Source organism: Epinephelus fuscoguttatus, linkage group LG22 (assembly GCF_011397635.1).
Source record: "Epinephelus fuscoguttatus linkage group LG22, E.fuscoguttatus.final_Chr_v1".
In the NCBI taxonomy this organism is placed as follows: domain Eukaryota; kingdom Metazoa; phylum Chordata; class Actinopteri; order Perciformes; family Serranidae; genus Epinephelus; species Epinephelus fuscoguttatus.
In genome coordinates, this window is record NC_064773.1 from 32,257,683 (window position 1) to 32,275,260 (window position 17,578).

At 41.9% G+C, this 17,578-nt stretch overlaps 1 protein-coding gene across 5 annotated transcripts in view; it reads right to left on the minus strand.

Annotated features, from left to right (window-relative positions):
• arhgef39 (Rho guanine nucleotide exchange factor (GEF) 39) overlaps positions 1–17,578 on the minus strand; it is a 360,851-nt gene that overhangs the window by 28,073 nt on the left and 315,200 nt on the right. For all 5 annotated transcript variants that reach the window (XM_049567106.1, XM_049567102.1, XM_049567104.1 and 2 more), the window contains exons 6-7: positions 17,195–17,265; positions 9,786–9,914 (exon numbers count right to left, since the gene is read on the minus strand). In XM_049567106.1, the coding sequence (XP_049423063.1) occupies positions 9,786–9,914; positions 17,195–17,265 (200 nt within the window). The remainder of the gene's footprint in view (positions 1–9,785; positions 9,915–17,194; positions 17,266–17,578) is intronic.

Consider the following 17,578-nt stretch of genomic DNA (forward strand, 5'->3'; position numbering starts at 1 on the left):
AATATTATATAAATAAAACCCTGCTTGAACCTTATACAACTCTTTAAAGACAGAGTAAGTAGTAGTCATTTTAATATGCTGTTACAATAACCAGTCAGACAAGACATCTCAACACTCAATTCAGGATGTGTTGAAAAAAAGACAACTGTAGTGGAAAATGTCTTCATGAAACAGATCCCAAGTTTGAACCCTCACCTCTTTCTGCTCAAGCTCCAGACATTAACCCATCCCGGTGTTTCCTCCGCAACATCCACTTCACCCAGCTTCACTCAGCTGCCCGATAAACCCGCTGCTTCTTCCCAATTTAACCTGAAGTGATGTTTAAGCCTAGCGGGCAGCCCGCGAGCCAGCTGCCCGCTAGGCTAAAACATCGCTCTCACTCATGGAGAAGAGGAGGAACGTTAGCGTTAGGTCCCGGTGTTAGCACTAACCGGGATCCGGCAATGTCTCTAGCCAAGTCGGCTGCCACCGGCTACTGGAGTAAGCTCCAGACATTAACCTATCCCAGTGTTTCCTCCGCAGCCTCTACTTCACCCAGCTTCACTCAGCTGCCCGATAAACCCACTGCTTCTTCCCACATTAACTTGAATAAATGTACATGAACGTGCAGCCGGACCGGCTCGTAAACAATGGGCTGGAGATCAACACAAAGAGAGGGTGTGTGAGGTCACGCTATACTCCAGATGAAATTACACCTGTAGTTCTTCACCTAGCGATTTTTTAATTCCTTCAATCTAGAAATGATGAATTTCACTTATTGCTCCTTTAACATTCATGACAACTGTATGGGGGTGAATTTTTTTTATAACTCACCCGTTTAAATTTTTTGAAGGCTTAAAGTTACGCATAATTAAGAGCTGTTTGCCATAAGTGACCTCAGCTTCTCAGTCAGGAGCCCCTTTTACACTGCCAGATTTTTACGAATGTTGGGCCACTTTGCCGGCAAGCTGCGTGCCCTCTTTGCCCTCGCAAACAAAGAGGCCATTAACCGTCAGATGACGGAGACGAAGGACGGGCCGACTTACAAGAGAATCGCAGAGGGACTGACCAGCCGCGGCTTCCCTCCCACGTCACTGTTTACGTCACACGCTGAGCTATACGTTTCGTTACTTGCTCACGCCCCCATTGCCCCGAAAAAGGCACATTCTGTATAAACAAAAGTAGGTAGGCGGCATTTTGCCGCACTCCCCAATTTAGTTTTTATACTGCCAATGCTGAACCAAGACTGATTGGGCTTTCCTGCAAATTTGCACAATTCCTGTTGAAAAAGGGCTAGATTCACCCCTTGTACCTCCACAGCTCGAGCTTCTTGCCCAAATATGCTCACTTCTAGCTCCAAAATAAACAAGATGGCTACAGGCAAAATGCTGAACTCAAGGCATCAGACGGGAGTCAACAAACCAATATGTGACGTCATGGTAGCTTTGCCTATCATTTTTAAATGAATTATTCTATACTTTTGACTCAACATTTTGTCAGCATGGCAGCAGGGTCACAAACGTTCTCATTAATTAGCTAAACAGTTTACTAAAATATGTTGAGAAAACATTTCAGATGAGAACTAGACAATGTAGAAACAGAATCATGATTCATATTTGAGCAGTGCTGCCTACTTTGACAGTTTGACTGCAGTTCACGAACAGTGATAACTAAGTAGTTTTCCTTCAGCCATGGTAGATTCTAGGGGTGGGAATCACTAGAGGTCCCACGATACAATATTATCAGGATACTTAAGGCATGAAGAAGAACAGGAACAAGAAGAAGAAGAAAACTTCATCTAGTAGATAGTAAAAAAAGCAACTGATTATATTACTCTAGTCGGCTCCTAAAAAAATAATTTGCATTTGTAATATTAATTAATGTTATACAAAAAAACAATACTTGACATCTGGGCATGGATATGTTATTGCCACACAGAAATATTGTGATACTATACTGAATCGATCCCCCCCCCCCCCATTTAATTCATGCATGGGCAGTAATGTGTTACATGTTTGCTCAAGCATCAGAGTACTGCCAGTGTCTAGTGTGCTGAAACTGATGCATTTCCAGTCGACATCAAGGGTGTGTGTGTGTGTGTGTGTGTGTGTGTGTGTGTGTGTGTGTGTGTGTGGACTTTGGAATCACTTTGGAATCTCCCTCTGCTCCTTTCACTATTCAAAATACATCTGGGTAAAATAACATGAACGATAACCAAGTGTCTTAATGTCTGATGGCAACTATCCGTTGATGCAATAAGGAAAGACATAATTCAGGTTTTTACTGTTTTCTTTTTAAAGGTGAACTGTAAATACATTTGGTGCTTCTTTGGGAAGCAAACTGTAGTTTTCTGACCTTTAAAGTTTTCTCAGACATCTCCTATCAGACCCCCTGACAGACAAAGTTGACAGAGTCAGAGAGGTTGGATTATGCTCTGTGTACAGGAGTCTCTTTGTGGACCAGGTTCTCTTCAGACCCCCTGCATACATCTGACCATCCACAGTGCTTTGAGGCAGCAGCAGGTTCAAAGAGCAGGAAGTGCCAAGCACTCCTCTCCATGTCCAGGCCTTTCAGCTTCCCTTGTCAAAGAGCACCTCTGCTCTACTACAAAGTCTTTTGGGCTGGACGAGGTGGGGGGGCTGTGGAAGGTGGGGCAGGAAATAAAGATTGATCTACAAAGGGTCCTGTTCCCCCTGATGTGTCCGAAGCCAGAGGAATAAAAGAGGCAGAGGGCAGCTGCTGTGGCAGAGTGAGGGTCAGCTTTGGCATCGTTGGGTTTGGAGAGTCAACAGGCTTTCACTTCACTTCATGACTGCACAATACTGGAGCCATTTTACTGTAGGTCAGAGATAAGATGGAAGTGGAACATTTTAAGATATTGATGATAAAAGCTAAAAGGTGAACTCAGTGGTATGGAGGAATACATCAAACTACAGCTGCAACGACTAATAACTATTCTCATTATCTGTTTATTGTGAGCAGGGCTGGGCAGTATATCCTTTTTTATTCTTTTATTTTCATTGCAATGTCAAAGTGACAAATCCACAAGTGGAACATGCAAACCATAGGCACTCCTAAGATTGATCTGAGAGATGCATACTCCCACATAAAAAACCCTCAGAAAAAAAGAGGGTTCCTCTTTATTCCGTTCTTTAATTGCCATTTTCATAAATGTACTATGAGAAATGTCTTGATAAAATAATCTCAAGGCATTGCAGAGGTTAATTTTACCTGCGGGAATTTTTCCTGGAGCAAACAAACACACAGTAAAGACTTGAAATGAATATAACTACCTTTATTTAGCACTCTTTTTTTTTTGCACAAGCAATGTATTGATATCCCCACAGCTGTGTTCTGACCAGTCTTTTGATAAAATCTGAGTTCTCTTTGTTCAAGACCGAGAAAAGACCGAAAATACGGCTGAGTCTGAGACTCGACCCTTCAAAAACTGGTCTTGAGACCTGTCTCAAGACGGATCTCTCACGGATATGTTGAAACTTTATGATTCAACAACACTGGGGCTAATGTGTCATTTGGTTTAGGCACAAAAACCACTTGGTTATGGTTATGTTTTGGCTCAAAATACCTGCTTTGGTGGCAGTCTCCCAGCTGGAAATGCAGCAGTGTCTCAGTAAAAAGAAACCGCTTTTTGTGGCACTACCCTGTTAGAAAAACAGCGACAGATGGCTAAATACCAAGTGCAAAATGCAGGTATATTTTCAGTTTGGCAAGTCAGTTTTGAAAGGCTATTTGCCACACTAGTGGGTAGATGTTTGTCCTGAAATAGTCATGTAAAGCTGAGTCTCTACTGCATTTTGGCATCATTTACAAGTGCACTCCTCTGCTGTGAGTATTGGAGTTTGATGCACAAACATATTTCCTCAGACATGATTTTACCATGTCGTGTCACAAAACAGACCGTCTGGAGCACTCCTGGTTTTGCTGCACAATTTACCATGGAGGGCATCAGCTGATCAGCTAAACTATTACTTGCCACTGGTCTACTGGCTACTATTGGCTAAGGTGAAGCTCAGGGTTTTGAGTTGCACAAATATTATGAAGGTAATAAAATAATAGCATGAAATAAAAATACAAAACCTTCACTGGTTCCTACAGTGTCAATAGTGGGGCATCAAAGCTGTACTCCATCTGTTTTTTTACCTTTCACAATAAAAGCCCTAGAGATATGCACTACATCACTGCTTATTAGAGGAAACCTAATAACACACTGATGCTGTAGTGAGGAGTTGTTCAATATATTAAACTTATTTTGCTAAAAATTTTGCTCTGTCCTCTACTTTAAGTTTGTTTATTCATTCATTTTCTGTAACCACTTATCCTGTCGGGGGTTTGCGGTGGGGCCAGAGCTTATCCCAGTTGACATTGGGTGAGAGGCGGGGAACACCCTGGACAGGTTGCCAGATTATCACAGGGCTGACACATAGAGACAGACAACCATTCACACTCAAATTCACATGTACAGTCAATTTAGAGTCATCAATTAACTTGCATGTCTTTGGACTGTGAGAGGAGGCAAGACTACATGGAGAAAACCCACGCTGACACAGGGAGAACATGCAAACTCTGCACAGAGGTGTTCCCCCCGCCGCGGAGTTCGAACCCCCGACCCCCGGATTTGAACCAGAATCCCTCTTGCTGTGAGGCGACAATGCTAACCACTGCACCAACGTGCCGCCATAATAAATTATTTTATTAATGTATTATTATTATTAATCTTGGAAACTGAACACAGACATGTCTCGCGAAAAAACAACAGGCTTTGTTATTTGTTGGTCTCAAACAGTGGTCTGTAGCTTGGCAGGCATGTTGCCTAGGTGTCACGCCACCCACCATCCTCTCCACCTTTAGCTCATACACTACGAGACTTTAAAAACCTCAAGATGATACATATGAAACATACAAATGTCTAACCTTGACCCTATTGTAGGGTTAAAAGATGAACCAACACGTAACAGAAAACGAACTCAGTGAGAAACAAGCCTTCATCAATACACAGCTAACTCAACATCTGCACCAAATTTGACAGAAAATGATATGTCTGTCAAAGAAAACTTCATGTAACTCTATATGTGTGTGCGTGCGTGTGTGTGTGTGTGTGTGTGTGTGTGTGTGAGAGAGAGAGATCTGTAGCTACATAGCTACATTGCCAAACTTTTTTGGTCAGGAAAATGGGAAGCTGTAGAATAAAATACGCCTTTGGCAAAACACACCTTGTCACTGTTACTTGAGAAGGGGACTTGCACGCACAGCAGTCGATGTACTGAATAAGTGTATTTCCAATTCAGTAAGTGAATTTAAAAATTCAGGAAAAATGAATGTATCCTTTTTCATTGAGCCACTAAAAACTAAAACACAATTCATGAACAAGTCATAATGTGAAATCTGAGCTGAATCAATATTAATAATGTCATCAAATCACAGTTGGATCAGATTACAGCCTATCATATTGTTTTAAATGTATCTGTGTGGTTTTTATATTGGATTGGGAACTGTGTAACTGAGAGGGAGAGATACACATCCTTAGATCTGGTTATCTGATTAACTGTTTAATCTATGAAATGTCAGAACACTATATATATATATATATATAAATAAAAGGCCATAGATGACACCTTGTAAAATGCTTGTTTTGTTTGATCAACAGACTGAACATATTCAGTGCACAGTGATATTAAAAGGGAGAAAAGCGTCATATTGGAGGAGCTGGAACCAGAGAATGGTTGGTGTTTTTGGCTTGATGTCTTTAATGAGTGTTCATTGGGTAAATTTGCTGTCAATTTATTTCCTGTGGATTAACTGATAAATTCTCTAAATGTTTCAGTGTTCAAAGATATTCAATGGATCTGTGCAAGAGAAGCACTTTCAAAGGAAACATTTCATCATATCTGTTTCCCTCTAACTTTGTTTTAAACGTACAATAAGGCTTAATTTAATGAGGTCGTCTGATTGACATCAAGACACCTGAGGAAAAAAACACATAAAAATTCATAACACAATTAGGTGCAACAGTCAGGAACATAAAGGGATGTAAATTGGAAAAAATCAATGTGAAACGAGATAGAAAATGTGAGACATCTTTGTTTTAAATTGAAGGAACAGGCAGGCAGACACAAATCTGCGGCCTCCCAGGGAAACAGGCTGACTGTCTGCTGTATCGATGTCCCATTGATTCAGGCTTTGTGTCTCACAATCGCCCCCCTCATCTCCTACAGAGCTACTTAATATGTTTGAGGGGCTCTGACGCTTCTCATCTGTAAAAGGCAGAGCGCTTTTCTTTTACCCACATTAGAGGTGGTGTTGGTGGGGAGGAAGGAGAATGGGTCGGCGTGGGGTTGCGGGGCGGGGTGGTGGTGGTGCTGCTGCTGCTCTGAAGTCTGCCTGGTGGGACCGGAGCTTTATTAGCTGGAAAGGAAGCCGGCGGAGTTGCGAGGGCCTGAGAACTTGGATGAGAGGAAGCTTTTGAAACTTCCCACATCGGCATTAGAGAGATGAGCTGCTATTCAGCGCTCGCTCCCAGCCTGCGCCAACACATCCGGAAATACACACATTTAAAAAAAAAAAAAAAAAAAAAAAAAAGAGCCTGCATATCCAAGCAAAAAAACACACACTCGTGGCTTCGTGCACACATGCATTCACTCGTATCCAGCAAACACACACACAAACACGCTTTGGCTTCCTTTTTATCTGCTGGTCCGCAAGATGAGGCTGGGCTCTAATTGGTCCTGGGGGAGATTGGCAGGGTGAGCGGAGCAACGAGGAGGCCAGACAAACAACAGGAGGGGGAGTGGCAGGAAGAAAAGGGCCACCGCACCACAAGTATAGAGGGAACCACAATGGAGGAAAAGAAATGAGCGAGAGTAAAGGCGTAATGAAGTGGAAAAGCATATTTGTTCAACTAAAGTTATATTCAGTTATAAAGATATGCCTATGAATGGGCCAATATTTGCCTTGATGACTGCCATACCCCTATTGGCAAAGAAGATGACATTCATTGTTTGCAGTGGGCGACGTTTTTCTGTTGTGTCGCATCAAATTTGTGCAGGACTCAAGAATAACTGCATCTCGTCGTCCAAGGGAAGATAGAAAATGGGTTTGGGATGAACAGAGATCTTCTCCGCGAGGCCTTTGGGACAAGAGGGTGCATTAAACTCACTACTGACGTGTCAGGGGATGCACTCTTTTGTTTCTCTGATAAGGCTACATTGTGAACAACAGTGACATCAGCTGGAGGAGAGCTGTTGGCTGTTAGCAGCCTGTGGTCACAACTAAAAGGTAATGGGGACTGCATTTAGTTATGTTATGATTCATACGCATTCAAGCTCTTTTCAGTAAAAATGAGTATTGGGCTTGGAGATGCACCGATCCAGCCTTTTCAATTTCGATACCGATCCTGATGCTGTGGCTTTGAGTATCAGCTGATACCTGATACCGATCCGATACCATGGTTGACCTAAAAAGCTATATACCTTTACGTGTAGAACAGAAAAGACTAGAGGCATCGGGCATTGATGACTACAAAGTTCTTTCCTAAGATAAAATGAAACAAGATGAAACACATTACTGCAATGATGGACTGTTTATGTTTAACAAAAATAAATAATTGTGCAACAGCAGTTGAAATAGTGTGAAATACAGCAGATTCTCTCCTTCCCTCCATGACGTATGTCGCTTCACAATAGATTTTAAGGGAAAGGATCGCCTCAGGTATAGGTTGCATTTTCCAATACCCGATCCATCTATTTTGATGATATCGGGGCCGATATTCAATACAGATATCGGATCGGTGCATCCCTAATTGGGCGAGGATAAATTATTACCTTATCTTGATGTGTTCAAGTGTAAAATTTTTTGCGAGAGACTTCAATAAATAGCTGTTTGAAGGCAAAAATGGTTGATGTTTTTACAGTAACATAAAAAAACTATAAAAGTATTATATTAATACGTGGGGGGGGGGGGGGTCGGGACTCCACGGATGTCCGCACGGACTAAAAGCGGACGTCCGCAAGCCCTGTGTGCGCAAAGCTCAGATTTTACGACCGCGCGGACTCCGCTCCTCGCACCAGTGTCACTCAAAAGACTGCTCGGCACGTATTTTTCACATCACCATGACAAAAACGTGCAAGAATTGGGGGTAATGTAGTGTTTCACGGACATTTTTACAGGAAACTACAACGCGGAAGTGCGCTCAACTATGGAAGCCCGAATGACTGCGGACACTCCTCGCGGAGTCCGCTCCGCTTATGTGCGTCCGAGTCTGTGCTGTGAGCACCTTAAATTAAAACCCTCGGCGCACACTGCAGCACAATCAAACAGATGCGCAACTCAGAGCATCAGAAGTGTCTCTGACACCAGACTCAGAGCGGCTCTGAGTGCTCTGAGTGCACTTGTGGCTCGTTGACGGGGTTAGTGTTGCGTTTAAGGCGTCCCCCCAAAAAAAGGGGGAAAAAAAAGTGCCGAAGCTTTGGATTTTTTTTCCACAGTCGAATCCCGTGCCATCGAACGAAGCTTCGAAGCTTTGATTTTTTTGGGTCAGCCCTAATTAAAATATCACCAAAGTACTTTGAGTTTGAGCTACCATCTACGAGCTAAGCACATAGGTGCAACTAATCAGACTGATGTCAGCGGGTAACTGCATCTCTAAAACCTGCAGAGCACATTTTTTGTTATTTTCGAGAGAGCAAATCACCACAGACCTGTGGATGAAACTAAATTGAAGATGAAGATCAGTTTTGGCTGATCTTTTTCTGTTGTATCACAACAATTTTGTACAGGCTATAAAGCAGGGCTCAAGATTAATGTGTGTCCTGAGGACGACAAAAACATGTTTGGGATAAACAGAGGTCTTGTAGGATGCCTTCTGGATGAAAGTATGCAGTAAACTCACTATTGTCGTGTCAGGGGTCACTGGTAGAGATCTAATTAATGTTAAATGCTAGCTGTTAGAAGCTGGTGGCCAGAAAAAAAAAAACCAAGGCTGCATTGAGTTGTGCTGTGATGCATTCAAGCACTATTCAGTAAAAATGAGTATTGTGCAAAGGTAAATTATAACATTATCATGATGCGTTCACCGTAATCTTGTAAAATGTAGTTTTGGGTGAAAAACTTGAGAAAATAGAATTGTTCTAAAGAGAAATTTGTTGATGTTTTCACAGCAACATAAAATAGGTATTAGAGAGGGAATTACTGATTCATGATATGTAGTAAAAAGGCTTCTGATGGAATGTTGTTTTAAAGATTTTCATGAGAACGAAGGTAACAGTAAAAGGTGCTGCAAGAATTTGTAAGGTTAAAGTTGTGCTCACTCAAAGGTAGTGTAATAAGAGCTGAATGACTTTAAAACAGTTCAGTTATTTTTTTATAGTGACAACTTGTTTTCCTGGCACGAAAGGGGGGATAAATACTAAAAAACAACAACAAAAATTATTAGCACCTGCTATTGGCCAAATTGTTATTTTAAACATTGGTATTAACCCAGAATTTGACAATTGGGGCATCCCTATGCAATAATGCTCTATTAATAAATTGAGCTTGGTGTGATGTGCAAAATACTTTAGTTTCCTGCAGGAAGTCCAATGAATTCCATTGATTAAAGCATTCCAGGCGAGTGCCTTCAGAATGTCTCCATCCTAACTAATTTCCCTTTAGTTTATCTATATTTCTCTTGCTTCCCTCTCCACCCCAATGTGTCCCAAAGGACGAAGAGCAATAGATGCAGAGAGAGGTAGAGAGGAGATGGAGGTGGTTCTTGGGGGAGATGAAAGGAATATGTGATCAGAGGCTCTAACCTGCAGCCAACACCTTCGTCTTTCGCCCCTTCAGCAGTTTCTGCACCCGGCACAGCTGCAGGTGGTTCTCATGGCGCCGGCTATTGTTCTGGATTCGCTGGGACACCTCGCATATTGCAGTCACCGCCCCTTGAGGAAACACACAAACATCTACATTACCATACATGTGAGGATGCTCAGTTATTAAATCCTTTCTGATCAAACATATAATATCTCTGAGTATATCAGACCATCAGTTAACTGACAGTTTGCATCAATGTGATGAAGTACTTCATTGTCAAGAATGAATACTTATCTTATTTATTATAATTTATTTGATATATTTAATAAGCCAAAAACAGATATTGATGTCCAGAAAATGTACTGCTAGGCCTGTCACAATAACTACATTTGTTGGCCAATATATTGTCCAGGATTTAACTGTGATAAACAATATTACCGTCATTTTGAGACCATTTAATGTCACTGATGCAAGTACATTGCAATAAAAACGACATATATAATATATAATAAAGGATTTAAGATTATGGAAGATTATGACTTCTATTGCAGCCATCAGAATGCAAATGCATTTAACGCCTACAGTACATACACCCTTTTCTGAGCCCTCCCCTGATGACAACACATCTTTAAATAAACTTCGTTGACTTCAGTGATCAATACTAAATAAAGGAGAGTTCTAATTACGATACGTCAGCAAATATTTTCATTTTCTTACTTTCAAAGAAATGTTCCCAAATGTGGTAACTAACAGAGTGCGATCTGTGAAGCAGTTGGAATCTTGTTTAGTGACTCACTCGGCATCGCAGCCTGATTTTGCTTGATTTCATCAGCGGGCTCTTGCAGAGAACTTAACTTAGCTGTGCAAATTAAAATACCCAAACAGTCCTGACTGGGCCCAGTGGTCTGCTGAGTGGGTCAGGCTGGGCTGTGCACTGTGTTTGAATGTGTGTGTAGGGACGCCTAAGCATGGTCATATTAATTAGAGGGATACTGGTGTCCACCCCAGCAGCCCTTGTAGCCCATAATCCATTGCCCTACTGTAAATCAGCTGAGCTATGAGGCTGTAACAGTATGCAAACAATAGCAGCCCCCAATAAGCAAAGCTCATTTGGTTCAATAAACCTATTTTCCTCCAAGTAGTTATATTCCTCCAAACCATTCCCACCTGCAGCTGTTGGAGCTAAAGAAACACTCACAGTTGTAGAGCAGAGGTGCAATGTTGAGTTTCTTCCAAAGACATGATCTTTGCCTGAGTACAGACGGCTGCAGGCAGCACTGAAACCAGATACAAGTTGATGGCCTGTAATCAAGTTAGTTACTGCATTAACATGAATCACCTGATATGACCAGCGTTTATCAATCAAACTTGTGAAAGTGACAGTTAGTGCATAGCTTTAAATAAGAATCTGCTTCCTGAATGTTTTGCTACGTGTGACTTTGATACAGGAGAACATGGTTTGCTTTCTGTTCCCTGCTATCAGTTAACATTGATTTCTTTTAACCATTGTTCCCTAATCTTAACCATTGACTTTATAAAATAATGAATGTTGCCTTCAGGACATCACCCATTGGTTTGTGGTCTTCAGTTTTGTGGTCTTGAGTTTGGATTTTTGGAACCAGAAGTGACCATACTTGAATCAGAGGGTGGAGATAACCCTAATGCTAGCTGCTGGCTAGGTTAATATGGTGCATGTACAGCTATGGTTATCTGCAATAATGCTAATGCTAATTTTTGCTAGTGAAAAACCATTAAAACAAAATGTACTTACCAGAAAAACTTAACATTTGACTCCTTAGAGGGTCTTTTAGTACAAACAAATGCTGGACAAGACGTTTTTAGGCGACTGAAATGTTCATTTCATGAAAACACACTTAAATAGCTATGGCTACGGCTACACCCATACTCCCTGAATCCGGCCATGGTTATTTTACCTAACCATTGTTGTCGCCGTGGTAGCAACTTGTCAACAGACGTGATCCACCTGTCACTCAAAGTGGCCCTTAATTGGGCATTTTAACATTGGGATCTATAGGGATAGACTCGCTTTTAAAGTCAGCCACAAGTGGCCATTAGACTAGTCTGCAGTTTTTGGTACCCATGACTGCATTTTTCAGCCCTGGAGGTTGCCCAGCAACTTATTTCGTGTCTTGTTCATCCAACCATACATTAACCATACCTGTGGCAGATGGGGAAAAAAAAAAAAGCGAAGATGCATTTTTTTGTATCTGTGATTTTGAAAGGCACTGAGTAATAATGCTGTCCTGCTCATACAATTTATTTTGGAAGAAGATCACAAACACTGTATTTTGTTGTTTAGTTTGGATGATTTTTTCATAAGTTACTTTGCTAAGTGAAAGCTTATTTTCCACAAAACCCCTCTTTCACATGTAGCAACTTGAATTTTTGCCTGCAAGGAAGCTGCAAGATGGACATCCAAGATTAGAGTCACCAGTTCAGTATCTGACCAGATGCCACTCTGTCTGTTCCTGAGTTATGACACTGAGTAATAGCCAGGGAACTGTTTTTGCAGAACATTATGATGTCACAGTGAAGCTGACCCTTGACATTTTGGATATAAAATGTCATCACTTTATTATTTTATCCTATTAGACATTTGTGTGAAATTTTGTCAGCGTTAACATGAGAATTTTTGAGTTATGGCCAAAAATGTTTGTACGGTCATACAGACCTTTGACCACCAAATTCCAATGAGTTCATCCTTGAGTCCAAGCGGATGAGTTGTGCCAAATTTGAGGAAGTTCACTCAAGGCATTCTTGAGATATCCCATTCACGAGAATGAGATGGACAGAAGGTCACAGTGACCTTGACCTTTTTGATCACCATAATCTAATCAGGTCATTGCTGAGTCTAAGTGGACGTCTGCGTCATATTTGAGGAAATTCCCTTTAAGCCTTCTTGAGATATTATGTTACGAGGCTGGGACAAACAACCTGAAAACATAATGCCTCCAGCCATGGCTACTGCCAGTGCGGAGGCATAAAAAAATAATGAACCTGGGTTTAACATCAATGGCCATCAGTTAGCTGTCGGTCTATGTCGGGCTGTTGGTAGACGCCTGTGGCTAGGTTTTGCGGTGTATCTCACACGGTTGGCACCAGTTAACAAATCTTGGCTGCTCTTGGGCGATTTAACTTCGAATCAATGGCAGAGTTGGCAGAGACCATCGGTGCAAGAAAGGTGGTTCAGCTCAGTGCACAAGAGGAGAAACAAAAGTGAAGAGAGCAAACAAACTCAAGAGGGCATGAGATGAAAAAAAACTTTTTATATTAGGTAAGATTATTGTTTTAGCCATTGAGCTCTTTAGCAGAAACAGTTCGTAATTGTTTGTGTTATTGTTTGTTTGCACATGTCCCTTGTTCTTACAACATCAGGTTGTGTTGTCAATGTGCTTCCTGGCTGACTAGCATCTTGAATCTGTCCTGCTGCTGAATACAGACTACCACAGCCTGCTGGTATAGAGAGTTATTTACCCTCATGCAGGCTAAGAATGTTTGTGCTAATTGGCTGTTAGCTGTAGTCTTTGCGCTGTGTTTAAGTTAGGGTGACCAGACATCCCGAAAATTTCAGGCCAGTCCCGAAATCCAAGCAGTTGTCCCGAATCCCAAATCCTGCCCTAATTGTCCTGAAAATGACACTAGAGCAGAGTCTGGAGTAGTTATTGCCTGATAAAACATTAAAAACTGATCATGGTGGGGTGTCGGTGGCTTAGTGGTAGAGCAGGCGCTCCATGTACGAGGCTGTTGCTGCAGCAGCCTGGGTTCGACTCCAGCCTGTGGCTCTTTGCTGCATGTCACTCCCTCTCTCTCTCCCCCTTCACGCTTGTCTGTCCTGTCAAATAAAGGCTAAAAATACCCCAAAAAACATATCTTTAAAAAAATAAATAATAATAAAAAAAAAAAAACTGATCATGGTGATTGAGTCGTCCTGCAGCTCCCGCCGGCTGCACATTGGCTGCAGCAGTTCCTACATGAATTATGGGTGTTTTAGTTTTTAAATTGTATACAGCAGTGGCGATGAAGCAGAGGAAGAGAGTGCAAGCTGCAGCCGCGAGGACAGGGAAAGAGCAGGCAGCCACGAGAAGGAGTGATTTACATGTTACAGTACAGCCTTTTGTTCTAACTGTTCAACACTGTTCTACAAACTGATAGGCCTGTAACGAATGTACCAGGCGTCTTTTATTTTGTTAGCTTTTATTTTTTATTGAGTTTAAAGGACAAGTGCACTTACATTGATCACTTCCATAAAATAAAACGAGAAATTGGAAAAGAGGAAAATATTGAAAAAATTGTTAAATCAGGGAACCGATCACAGATGTATTGCCTCTGTGTGTTTTTACATCTATTGTTGCCTGAACTTGCAGCTATGCTTTTAATGAAGCTGACCAGAGCATGTGAGCAGAGCGGACCAAGTGAAAATTTCCACTCCTCGCTCGCAGACCTGTCACTTTGCGCCGCTCGTCCGCTCGGTTCTGCGCATTCTTCGCTCCGCTCCGTTCCACCCCATCAAAATTTTATCCCGCTCCACTCGCTCACCTCTCCGCTCAAAAAAACTGCGTTGTACTACCCTAATCTGTAATCTTCTATTCACAAATAAAACATGAGCTTGGTAGATTCTCCAGGGAAGCCGTCTCCCCTCTCCCCGCAGTTAGGGACCGTTCTCCACGGTACCGCTGTTGGATGGGTGGAAATAAGTCAAAGTGTGGAGGAGACGGACCAGGTTAAGCGGCCGACCTCCAAAGCCCTCTCACCTCTCGCCACAGTTAGGGACCGTTCTCCAAGGTACCGCTGCTTCTCTTCTCAGTTTCTTTTCTGAAGTACACAGTAAACTCCATAGTTTTGAAAGAAAATAGTGTGGGTGTGCGCAGGTGCAAAGATGCATTCTGGGTGGGGCATGAGCGACCGGAGCGAAATTGGAGCGAGAGATAAGGCTCCGCTCCACCTTTTTAAAAAAAATGGCTGCTCCTCGCTCAACATAAAATCCTTCTGCTCCCCGCTCAGCTCCGCTCTGCTCACATGCTCTGAAGCTGACATGTCATGACAGTAAAGCACCCACCCCACCCATTCTCATCTGGCCACCCTAGTTTAAGTGCAATTTTAGGGTGGGACACAGGTGACATTAGGCAACACAACAGCCTGCCTTTGTCACCACAAGTTTTTCTGTTATGTCAGTTTAGTGTGTCTGGGGATTTACAAAATGAGCAAAGTGCTGGTGTGAATATCTTATTCAACGCTACCCAAAAGCAGGCCAGCACCAACTTTCAGTACATAACATATGCATACGTACATATTTTAAGCCAGTAATCAAAATGTACTGAGGAACAATACCCAGCCGCACTCAGTCAATCAAAAGAATATCAGAACTGAACAATTTCCAATGTAAGTCAATCAATCTGTCAACTGTATTGTGTCACATCTCTCTGCATGTCAAGGACTCTTTCACAAACTACCTTCCTTACTTTTTAGTACAAGGCTTTAAAATCTAACCAGAACAAATAGGCAAATCATCAAAATAGACAGAAGCACCCAATTACTGTGTGCCAGCCATAATAATTGCTGTAAACATTTAGAACTACATCATTAACGTGTCCAAAATAACAACAAACAGATGGATTCTAATTTCAAGCTCAACTTTTCTGCTTTTGTTCTGAGCACTGAAACTCAGCGGATGAACTTGATCCTCAGGGCGACTTGTCTACACTAAAATAATCACGGCCTAATTGGCTCGCTTAACTTCACAACAATTACAATGTAAACCAAACAAGGCATCCGTGTAGACTTTTTTCCCTTTGTTGTACGTGTTTGGAATATTTTTCCATTGCCTGCTTTAGAAAAACAACAACTCCTAATTACTGTATTCTTGGGCTGAGTTCTGGCCGAGGCATTAATAATACATCCAGCCCATTAGACATTCCGAAGACGTCTTCCACTTCTTACAGCTCTTTATTCCATTTATTCACTATTTAGACAGTGTTTGACCACGGGATGAGGACTGTTAACTTTTATTGTTAAATCTCTGACAGAGTTGGAGAGTTGCGTCAGGTCAGACTTGGTTATGGTTACTACAGCGGAGTCAGGCGTTAGAGTGTCGGGGCTGATGAAAACTCCTGAAGCACTGCAATTACAACAATTAAATCCAGCCTGAATGCACTGCGAGGGGAAAAGGGGAGCTTGGGGGGGTGGGGAGAAAAAGAAAGAAAGAAAAGAAACAAAGAAGAGGAAATCAAACTGACACAGAGCAGCACAACAAGAGAAAACAACAACAACAAAGCCTCTTGTGATTCTATCTGCTAGTTTGCTTAATCATATACAATGTGATTTGTCTGGAATTTCTTTTTTAAATAATTCCCTTTACAATACAACCCGGCTGACTATAGGACGTTTTTTCTTTTTCTTTTTCCACACATACACACACACACACACACACACACACACACCCAACCCCCAATAAAAAACAGCAGAGTTTAAAAAAGGATCTCTAATGAGAAGAGGAAGAGGCGATGGTGGAGCACATTTAGATATGTACCTTCATCTTAGAGTCAGGGGCTGTTTTAATTTGTAAGCAAAGGCAGCACACTAGCAATGAGATTTTAATTGATACACATAAATAATTCCTTGTGTACATTCTCACTTGAGTCAGTTTCGCTGTTTATTTGACGATTGAAATTAGTCATTATCGGGATTCGTGTTGATGTTGAAGATTTTATTTATTAATATAGCTCCCGCTTAATATCCTCTGATCCGCTCCCAATTAATTATGTCAAAATCCACATCAAACTAGAACTTACACGCATATTGAGCTTCGCCTCGCTTTCATTTCTCTACTAGCCAAGTGCTGCTGTGACAATAACAAATGAGGAATGAAAGGGAAAGAGAGCACTTTCCTTTGTTCCTCAAATGAAGATAATGAGGGCTGTCTTTCACTATGACAGAGTCTGACTGCTGAGATGAAAGTCTTCACAGGTTGGCTGTTTTTTTTTTTTTGTTTGTTTGTTTCCCTGCTGTTGGAGGACTGGCCTTACATTCTATAATTGTACAGCTTTACTTAACTCTCCCGTGCTCCAAACTGCCTGTCACAGGTAGGGAAGAGTTCCACTGCGAGCGAGCCCAAAGTCTTTGTGACTAGTGATGCAGAGCACATCGCCACACGCTCATCACTTGTTGTTAGGTTGCTGTCACTGACAAACCCCCCAACAATCCTGACAGATTGGAGGAGGAAGAGGTGACAACAACATCAACCTCAGCTTCACACGTGTGCAAATTTGAGCATGCAGCTCCAGACACGCTGCTCTGCTATAAAAGCACTCGAGGTTAATGTGCAGATATTTTCCTTGAAATGCAGTAAAATGATTACTGAGGCAGCAGCGCCATCAGAAAAGACACTTACTTGAAAGCTGCTGGAACTCTGGGTTGTCTGGACTTGTGTTGGCAGCCAGGTCCTGTAGGAAATGTTTATACCTGTGAGGAAACAGAAAATAAACAAGGTCATGCTGTGCTCGCCGTCTAAAAATATCACTGGAAAAAGGAAAAAGTGTAAACTGGAACAACAAACGTTTGGTGTGACTGAGAGAGACGGGCTTTTCATTTACATCCGACATTACTCGTGTAGCCAAACTATCACTATCAGAGTACAGTACATTCTTTGTCCTGTCACTGCATACTGGAAGCAGGGAAACAGTGAGGGTGCCTTACAAACTGCGCCTCAGAGGAATCTAACAGGCCAGAAAATGTACACACATTCTGATTTAAGCTCCTGATGGATGCAGATGGG